The sequence below is a fragment of the Leopardus geoffroyi genome, chromosome D1, assembly GCF_018350155.1.
Source record: "Leopardus geoffroyi isolate Oge1 chromosome D1, O.geoffroyi_Oge1_pat1.0, whole genome shotgun sequence".
NCBI classification, from domain to species: Eukaryota; Metazoa; Chordata; class Mammalia; order Carnivora; family Felidae; genus Leopardus; species Leopardus geoffroyi.
In genome coordinates this window covers 18,408,522-18,419,100 of record NC_059329.1, presented here as the reverse complement: position 1 = coordinate 18,419,100, position 10,579 = coordinate 18,408,522, and the positions used below count along the sequence as shown (strand labels likewise).

Below are 10,579 nucleotides of genomic sequence, written 5' to 3'. Positions count from 1 at the left end.
GTCAAAACACAGCATGATTTAGGACCGAACGCTATTAAATATACGTAGGAAAGCATCGAAAGGTATGGAAGATGCTATATGAGCGTAAGGTATTGAGATTTCATCCGATGGGAGAATATCTTAGTTTCAAAACTCTTTCGCAGTCAATGCAATACAACGGCAGATAAAACAGTAGCTAACCCAGAGGCTACATGCAAACAGAAACAACAAAATGTACAGTGAATGTTCTTCCTTCATTTGCTTCCTTAGCAAATAGAATTTGATTGCCAAGTTCTTCACAGAACGATGAGTCTTTTGTGTTTTATTTCTATCTATAGACACAGAGATCTGTCCCTCTGCCATGGAGATGTTGTCTTATAGGAGGATCGTATTTCAGCAAACATAATTAAACCATCACAAACAGAGCCTTCCATTAGTCAGCCCAGAGTTATTGCTGTTGTGCCTCAGACGCATATGAAAGTATTTCACATTCTGCTGGGGGAAAAGAAAGACCACTAAATATTTCATGGGTTTTTCCTGATCAGATTGTTTATTTCTCAACATTTTAAAGAGATACTTAATTTTTCCCGCCAGCTATTTTTGTCAACGCGTTAGAGAAATAGATATTAAGGGCAAAATTTGCATGGGATGACAAAAGCTGGTATTTTCCTGGAATGATGCTTACTGTGTGCATTAAAATAAATCTCACACTGTTCCCCAGAAAATGTCCTTGGCATTTGATGTGTTCTCTAAAGCTATATTCTGGTAATGTTCTGCATCTAAGGTTCCGAGCAGGGGGAGAAATCATGTTTTGATTGGTGTGGTTCAATATACATTTGGGTTTCATGCAAAAAATAAAAAGACACTAGAGGGCGCTATTTGATTTTCTTTTTCACTGTGTTGTGCCGCACTGCCAGTGCATCGGGGCGCTGAAAAATGCCCCGTTCTCCTAACCAGGGCCAAATTGCAATGAAATATAGGGTAAAGAAGTAGCTGAGTTCCAGGAGAGGGGCTAGGAGCTTCACAATGGGGTAGAGGCTAAATTCAGAATTAGTAAATAAGTAATTCTTTATTACCTCAAACCTACATGATTATCACCTTTTGATAATTCCTTTGGTTAAAAGAAATTTTATTAGGGGGCACCTGGGTAGCTCAGTCGGTTAAGCGTCCGACTTCGGCTCAGGTCATGATCTCACAGCTCGTGAGTTCGAGCCCTGCGTCGGGTTCTGTGCTGACAGCTCGCAGACCGGAGCCTGCTTCGGGTTCTGTGTCTCCCTCTCTCTCTGCCCCTCCCCTGCTTGGGCTCTCTCTCATAATGAATAAATGTTAAAAAAAAAATTTTTTTTTTAAAGAAATTTTATTAGATTTCAAGCTCTCACTAAATGTCAAATGGTTCTAAAAATAGAATATTAGACAATGTAAAACAATTAATGCTCTCAAGTTTTGCCACCAGGATTTTGAGTAGCGCACACATCTACTACTGGTTAAGAAACTAATTATAGAATTCCCAATTGTCAGAAATGCCAGACCCCACGATGTTGTTCTTTTTGATATCAGACAAATACCAGGTTAATGAGATGCCCAATTAACTTCCTTTTTAACCTTTGCTAAGCAAGTGCTCTTTTTTCCTCCCCTTCCTTGAGGCAAATCTTTTTGAGTGGCAGGAAAAGGCAATGTTCTGGAGTTAATCTAAATATATACTGCCGTATGATTTACATTTGTATGGTGTCATTTTCTAACACAAGAATATTTGAAAAGAAGCTTCATATTCTCCTTTTACAGAGAGGAAATTTGAGGCATCACCCTGTCGAATGATTCGTTTCAAGCGGAGAATTAGTAGAAGCATCAGGATCACCGTCTAGTTCTGCCTTCCTGACGGTCTTGGGTTTTAGTTCTGTAAAACTATTTCCCTTTAACAGACAGGAATGATTGACTCAAAGGTAACATGACAGCTGTCACCCTGGATTTCCAGTTCTTCTGTCCTCCAGGCTCACCGGAAGCTCATCCTTCCCTGCTCTCAGTTAGTTTACAGCCATGCAACATGCTGGACATTCCACTGCGGACGACGAAATGGGAACAGAAGTGATCTGGTGTGAGTCTCCACATTCTCCCCCCCCCCCACTTGCCTCGGTGAACCCCAAAGCTTTGTGTCGATAATGAAAACAAAAGCATCAAAAGATAATGAAATCCCAAGAAACAACAAGTGTTGGCGAGAACATGGAGAAAAGAGAGCCTTGGTGGGAATGAGATCAGGGCAGCCACTGTGGAAAACAGTATGGCGGTTCCTCAAAAAAGTGAATACTAGAACGAGCATACAATCCAGCAACGCCACTTCTGGGTACTTACGCAGAGGAAACAGCAACACCAGTTGGGAAAGATATCTGCACCCCTATGTTCATCGCAGCATTCCTTACAATAGCCAACATATGGAAAAAACTTGAGTCTATCAGTGGACAGACGGATAAAGAATGAGTGATACACACACACACACACACACAGTATTTTTTAGCCACAAAATAAAGAGGGAAATCCTGTCATTTGCAACAACATGGATGGACCTGGAGGGCATTATGCTAAGTGAAATAAATCAAAGTCAAATACCGCATAATCTCACTTATACATAGATTCATTATTTTGAGAGAGAGAGAGCACGCACATGTGAGTTGGGGAGGGGCAGAGAGAGAGGGAGACAGAGAATCCCAAGCAGGCTCCAGGCTCTGAGCTGTCAGCACAGAGCCGGACGCGGGGCTTGAACCCACAAACTGTGAGACCATGACCTGAGCCGAAATCAAGAGTCAGACAACCAACTGGACCACCTAGAATTCTTAAAAAAAAAAAAAAAAAAAAAAAAAAAAAAGCAAAGAAAGAAAGAAAAAAGAGCTCAAAGAGCTCACAGATACACAGAATTGCCAGAGGTGGTGGTGGGGGGTGGGTGTCAGTGGCAAAATGAGTGAAGGTGGTCAGAATGTACAAATTTCCAGTTATCAAATAAGTCCTGGGCATGTAATGGACAGCATAGTGACCATAGTTCATAATACTGCGTTGTATATTTGAAAGTCAGTAAGAGTTACTTACAAGAACTTAAAAGGTCTCATCACAAGAAAAAATACTGGTAGCTGTGGGAGGTAATAGATGTTAACGAGTCTTCCTGTGGTGATCATTTCACAGTATATACAAATAGCAACTCCTACCGTATACCTGAAACTCATATAATGTTATGTGTCAATTATATCCCCCAATTTTTTGAAGTGTGGTTCTGAAGCAGGAACAGAAAAATAAATCAATGGAAGAAAATCAAGAGCTCATAAACAGAACCACAGAGACTGAAACTTGCTATACAGTAAAGGCAGTACCACAGTTCTATGGGGAAAGGATAAATTGCTCAATAGCTTCTGTTGAGGAAAAAAGAGAAATAGTGAAGTCTCCATCAACCTGTCCCAGGGTGAGAGTGAGGACTGGAGCCCACAGGCACAGGCAAGAAAGAAACCTTGGTGTGTAAGCCACTGAGATTCTGGGGTGTTCTGTGATGGTACCACGACCTAACTTATCCTAATGATGAGACAAGCTAAGGACGTCAACCAAGTGGGAAAACCAAAGGCCAGAATAAAAGTGTAGGAACAACAGGTTTAAAGAACTAAAAAGAAACCTAAACAAACAAACAAAAAAACAACCCAAACCCAACAAACTATAGTCTTCAATTTGGACATTCGGAAATTTCTCATGACTTCCATAAGAAAATCAATAAAGGGAAGTTATTAAATATTGAAACACTTCCTCATGGGTTTTTTTTTTTTTTTTTTTTTGGTTAAGATTTATCTCAGGAAATCAAGTAAAAGAATGAATGAGATATTCTTGTGTTCAACTTGGGATCTGATTGTGAACATCCAAGCCTTCAACTGTGTAAATGACAAGGTTTTTCATGTGAAGACAGAACACGCATGTAACATCAGTTTCTCTCTTGGTGAGGAAGGGGCACTGTGTCTCACTTACGATAGGCGGCTGGGTCCCTCAACCCACCTCAATGCTCAGCGTTTTCCTGGAAGATCTCAAGACGTCCAAGGCGAAGCAGGTGCACATTTTCCCCCAGCAATACCAGCTGTCCTCTTAGCCACATGGCATGTGTAACTGGCAAGACAAGCTAGAATTTGTGGACCCTCCCAGAGGGCTGGGAGGTCAAAGCCCCTCAGCACAGACTGCGTCTACACCCCAGCTTCCTCAGCCCAGGGACAGTTGCTTGTTGCATGCAAGACAACGCTAATCATATCCACACCCGTGGTCAAGGCCACTAGGATTTATGCTCAGCGCTTCAGAGTTCCCAGAAAAATATAAAAATACCATCAGCTTCAATCCAAAACAACTTCAAAATAAACTTGAAGTGGGTTTTACTTTGTTTTTAACCTTAAAAAAGAGAGGCGGCCCACAGATATATTTAGCAGTCCCCCATTTGGCAGTTAATTACAGCAAATGCGAGTGTGTACCACATACAAAAGAGGACACTACCTGCTTCTCTTCCACGCTGCCCGGTAACGTCCTGCTGATGCTCTGTAAGTCCACGCGAATGGCCATGTAACAAAATCCCATTAAAGCTCTAGCCAGCAGTTATCTACCTGGTCCAATCGCTGCTGATTTTTGAAATCAGAGCGTGCTATTTGGTGTGCAAAGCCTAATGTCAGCAAAAATTCCTTCAGTCACTAAGGAATGAGAATACTTGAACACAAAGTTTATTTAAGCATAAAATACATTAAAAATTATTTGGTTGATTTGTAAAAGAGAAGGGTCCGGGTAGGGGGATGGAGACAGGGTTCCCCGGGTCTGCAAACAATCTGCCGAGCTGCCATGGCAAGATTGAGGGACACGGGGGGAGGGAAGGAGGAGCTCATCATAAACAGAAGTGAGCAACACGTACGTATCAGAGATCAGACGCTTCCAAACATCAGAAAGATTCTTTAGACCCAAACCTTCCAGTCATTGCTTCTCAATATTGTTCCAACAGGCCCTTTCTCTGTGTAAAACTATGATCCAGAAATAGCACTGGCTTGACAGATTTCTCTGGTTAGATTTCTGGTCAGACTTCTCTAACCAGGATTTTTTTTTTTTCCTTTACTGGTTTTTCACGTGAACCGAAGTTTCTAGTGACAACTGTTTGGAAATTTTAGGCAAGTTACGTGCTTTTTCCACAACTGGCTTTTAGAAGCCCTGTTGTGGGCTTTGCAAGTGGAGCTTGGAATTTCACTCATTTCTGGGACTCAGACTGTTTGAGGCAGGTGGTTACACTTTGAGAATTGCTGGACAATTTCAAATAGGTTTTGACTTAAGGGTACACACCTTTTATCCTACAGGGAGTTGAAGTAAATTACAGTACGTTATATAGCAACCTTGAGTTAATTATGAGGTCATGCCTGATTTATAGACAAAATGCCATAGTGAAATCTGGGTCATGATGAGAAGCAGCGTCCAAACTTGAAGTTCAGTGGAAGAATTGGATGCTGTGAACAGAGAGGAACATAGAAAGTCCTGTGAAGGAAAATACCTGTTGGACAGGAATCAGAAACACTTTGTGGTACTCAACCAAGTAAATGAACCCACTTTCCTCATGGCCAAGGACTCACTTTATCCAAATGGTGCTGACTGAGGCAGGAAAGCAGCAGAATCAACTCAACCTTTAGAAGAGTCCTGCTAACCTCAGGGAGACCATGGGCTAAGGTTTGTTGGATCAAACATCCCAGTCCCAACCACAGCCCAGGTACACTTGGTGACCTGATTGAGCACCAGTATTTGGTCCTTAAACAGTTGGATATCTTATTTTTTAAAAAATCACCTTCATCTTTTAGATGAAAGAACGAGACTCAAAGGTTAAATCTCTCTCTCTCTCTATCTCTATCTCTCTCTCTATCTCTATCTGTCTCCAAGATGGTGCTACAATTCCTTGGTGCTGTCTCCATCTTCCCATCTTAATTTCTGGAATTTAGGTCACTTGCTGGGGGGACCTCACAGATGAATGTCTCCTACTCAGGGGAAAGAGCTCCCTGTGCTCCCAGCCACCTGCCCTGAACGGGAGGTTGCATTTACCTCGGCAGCTCTTGCCATCCTCCTGAAGGGTTCCCGTCACACAGCTGCACAGAGGCCCGTCTACCCGGCTCGTGCATATCTGCTCACACCCTCCATTGTCCTCACACCAGTCCAGCCCTGAAAAAGAGCAGCTGGTTAAGTCAACTTCAGACAGGTCAAGTCTTGAACTCCTATCTCAGGGTGAGACTTTAAACAGAGGAGAGGAAGAAGAAAAGCCCAATGCTGTCGTGGGATTTTAGGAGTCCGTGAGAAGACTTCATTACGGAAGCGGCCCATCTTCTCCACCTGGTGTCCTCAACTTCCTCATTCGCCAGATTCACATTGTAGTTGAAACACACCCAAGAGTTGGTCCAGGCCTTCAAATCCCATTGTTTTAATCATTTATAATGGGTTTTGAGGGGACATACATACTTTTTCTCCTAATAGGTCCCACTGAAATGATCTGCTCTTTACGTTCCTTGGTATAATCTGTGGCAATCCTGGAATTTTGTGGGCAATTCTGAAAGACAGAACACCAGAGGGAAAATTTCACACAATTAAGCTGATAACTTATTCTTCACCATGTTTCCACCTCCGAAAGAGGCAGTGGTCCCAGCCTCAAGCACTATCGCTGCTCGGATTAATTAGAACCAATGCATTCTTGATCATGGAGCCCACTGGGACTCTGGGCTTTATGTTGAGCAGAATTAAATATATTCCTCGCACAAGAATTAGATTCAAAGATGCTCCCTTCCCAGGAACGGGGATTGTTGGATCACATCGGGCAATAAGGTATGCAGCAGCATCTGTAAGTAGCTCTGACCATGATTCATGGTGTGATTCTGCAAACACTGGGGAGAACGTGAAGCTGGAATATTAAAGGTTAGGGAGCTGATATCAGTGCAATAAAATCTCAGGTGCGGATGTAAGCCTGACATGGGAGAGATGACTGGTTTGTCACCACCTTCCAACAGCCCCTCCAGAAGCCTCTCCAGAGCCACCGGCTGGCGTGGATCTGGATGAATTGCAGGAAAGTCACTGTCTGAAGAACATCTGGCAGAAAATTCCTGAACCCAGGGGTCTGCCTCTACAGTGTAGTGGAGCTGGGTCCCACTGTTCCTGTCAGATTCAGGTGGCCTGGCTCCTTGAGACTCTGGTGTGGTGGTTCTTGAACAAGGGCCAATTTTGCCCCCTCCTTCCCCCAGGGGATGTTTGGCAGTGTTGGGGGGCATTTTTGGGGTGTGGCAGCTGGGGAGGAGGTGCTATTTGCGTCTAGTGGGCAGAGGCCAGGGGTGCTGCTGAACATCCTACGGTGCACAGAACCGTCCCTACGACCAAGAACAATTTGGTCCAAAAGGTCAATAATGCTGAGGTCTGAGAAACCCTGGTCTTGTGCTCTATGCCCACGGCAGAGATTTCAGACACAGAGAAGGAGAGTAAATGGACACCATTCTACCGCATCCTCTCTCTTACGGTCTCACCAAAGACGAGCCATTGGGGACGCTTCCCATCTGGGGATGCTTCCAATTCAGCCACTTCCAGGTGCTGTGAGTCCCAAAGAACTCTCAGGAGCCACACAGATCCTGGCGTCCATGATCCCCACGCTGGGAAAAGCGGGGCAGCGAGAAATAGGGCCAGGCAGTTCATTTTCACGCTCTCACTTACTATCTTACAGGAGTACTTTTCTGAATCGCACAGTGACACTGCACAGTGAAGGTGAACTTCATCATAATCCCCGATGAACTTGAAGACGGTGACGTGAAAGCGACAGGTTAGGGAGACACCGTTCTCCTCGATGCCGATGGTGTTATCTTTAATGTTCTGACACCTGTTCAGAGGAAAATGGGATCTTCGCTTCACACGTTTGCTTCTATTTCACATAAAACCATCATCATAGGTAAAAACGTCTTTGCCTTTGAGAGTGACCTCTGGACTGTGTGGGTGTCGCATTTACTCCCACTTTATTTTCATGGTTTGCTTTAAAGGCATCGGATAACACCTCAAACTAGTATCCTAAGCGCATAAAAGCAACATGGCTGCAGGAACTGCCCCCGACTTTCCTATCCCTCAGTTTCTCTTCTGCCCCTCATAGTGTCGTGCTTTACTGCCCGACCGACATAGTGTCGTGATATCAACTCAACACACACACACGATTAGTCCTTGCTCCAGCTGTACTTTCTCTGGTTATCCATCTGGGGAGGGTCCCCTGATCAAAACCCTCTTGGGTCATCTTCCCACATATTCAAATCGGTGGGAGCTGGAGAAGAGGGAAGACCAGTCCAGGATGACCCAAAGCTCCCTTGGCTGCAGGTGTGCCTCTTCTCTCCCTCTGCCCCCACCCCTTGTGGTATTGGGCCACCGGCCTCCCTCAGGCACACAGACCTGCCTCCGCTACCTAAGAGCTCCCCAAATGCATCACAGCCTCTTAGGCCCCACGGTCTTTCCACATGAAGTCTCCCCAGTCTCGGAGTCTTCCCATGCCTACTCCCGCTCTTTCCCCAACGCCAGTCTACAGCTCCCCCCTTCTCTACAAATAACCCCTCGCACTGCCCTGACCGGGCAAGAACAGGTGGCTTTTCCTGGATTCCTGGAGCTCAAAAAATCAGGCTGCGATCCTCACTGTGTCTCTAACACACTGCAGGGCACGTGGGAAGTATCTAAACATCTCTGTAAAGGAACAAACGAGGGAATGAATGGATTGTGCCGCCATCACTAATGCTGGCCTATAGGAGCCAAGAAGTTATCTAAAAATGATAAAGATAAAAAGGGTGACTCTTTTTTTTTTTTTTAATCGCTCCTTCCCCGAGCCCACAGGATTAAACAGCTTAGTGATAAGGAAAATGAAAAACTGAAGTTATCCTTCAGCACCCCCACACCTATTAGGTTTTATAATTAGTCTTCAAGGCAATAATCTCTTAAATGCTTTGAAATGAAAACTTACTTGCCATACTTTTCCTTGTCACTGTTATTCATTTGAATAATCTAAATTGGTTCAAAGTTTCTAAAATGATCACAGCACTCCAACCTTCACCCAGGCCTTCCGTCTTAGCCAGACCTGGGACTCGTGAGTCACTGGGGGTGCCATTGCCACCCTCTGCAGAGCCACGGAGGAAGAGCTGGCCCCCCAAAATTCTGAAGTGAACCCATTTTGCTGCTCATGCTTTTGCCCAGATGAGTTCACTGGAAAAACAATTAACCACATCCGTCCAAGAAAGGTCAGAAGGACTCATGAGTTAAAATTCCCTCATAGGACAAAATCAAACAACAGTTTCATCTGAAGGCCTTTGCTCAGACCCTGGGGCAGGCCCAGTTTTATGAACATGCTCACACGCTCATTCTCTCTCCTCTCTGGATCAAGTGTATTAAACACTATCTTAAAACTGCCAAACACTGGAGTGCCTGGGTGGCTCAGTTGGTCAAGTGTTGGATTTTGGCTCAGATCATGATCTCATAGTTCATGAGTTCCAGCTCCTCGTTGAGCCCTGTGCTGATGGTGCAGAGCCTACTTGGGATTCTCTCTCTCCCCCTCTCTCTCTGCCCATCCCCCACTCATGCTCTCTGTCTGAAAATAAATTTTAAAAACTTAAAAACTAAAATAAAATAAAACTGCCAACCACTGTGTCCTTCAAAGGAGGCACAGACCCTACAACCAGGCTTGCAACACTACAGGGGCTCATATCTGAGCTCTATCCCTTAGGGAAAGGACTATGACGGGAAGGAGAGAAATCCACACTGTGAGTTACCCAGTAGTCACCAAGTCCCTCCCTTTGCCTCCAAGGAGGCTAAGAACCAGCTCAGGAAGACAAATCCCTCAGCGACCCCTGCCACAAGCCCCGTCTGACCACTTAGGGTGGCGGTGTGTCCTGATACTTGGAAGGATTCTTCTTCTGCCCCTGGTAAGTTGAGTGGCCTTGGGTGAGCTGTGTACCTAACATCTCTGAACCTGTTTAATCTGCAAAAATAATGGTTATCCATGGTTTGCCCAGAACCACACCTTCTTTTGGGAAAACTATTCCTTTTCAACCCTAAAACTAATTATAGTATCTATAATGCTCCCTGACCACGCCAGGGTAGGTGTCGGCCCAGGCTGGGGATAGGATTCAGGACATGCTACCCCTCAAATCTGGCACCTTGGCATACTTAATATTTTAAGGTGAAGGAGTTTGAGAAAAGCAGAAGCAGAAAGGTCACTCTGACCTTTCCCTGACTCTTTGCCCCTGAAACAGGTCACAGAGCCCTCATGTGAGAGGTGCTCCCCCAACACCTGCAGGAAAGGAACATCCTTACCTCCAAAGACAGAGGGACAGCAAGAAGAATCCTAACAGGCTTTGCTAAGCTCCTCCCGTTTACCACACTGACCTCATAGCCTTTGACCTCTCATACTTGTCCGTGACCGTCTACTCTTCACCTAACCTAGCAAAAAATACTCAGGTTCAACCACTTCTTGAGATCCTCATTTCCTCATGAAGGCTTTCAGTATCACAGAAAACTGGTATTAAATATATTTGTATGCTTTTCTCCTGTTAGTCTTTGTCTGATTTTCATACCCAGC

At 44.6% G+C, this 10,579-nt stretch overlaps 1 protein-coding gene across 1 annotated transcript in view; it reads right to left on the bottom strand.

The window, feature by feature from the left end:
* Positions 1-4,677: 4,677 nt before the first annotated feature.
* LOC123600810 (tubulin-specific chaperone cofactor E-like protein) overlaps positions 4,678-10,579 on the bottom strand; it is a 161,699-nt gene continuing 155,797 nt past the window's right edge. The window contains exons 28-31 of the mRNA XM_045483199.1: positions 7,693-7,855; positions 6,460-6,547; positions 6,049-6,165; positions 4,678-5,465 (exon numbers count right to left, since the gene is read on the bottom strand). Of these exons, the coding sequence (XP_045339155.1) occupies positions 5,365-5,465; positions 6,049-6,165; positions 6,460-6,547; positions 7,693-7,855 (469 nt within the window). The 3' untranslated portion in view covers positions 4,678-5,364. The remainder of the gene's footprint in view (positions 5,466-6,048; positions 6,166-6,459; positions 6,548-7,692; positions 7,856-10,579) is intronic.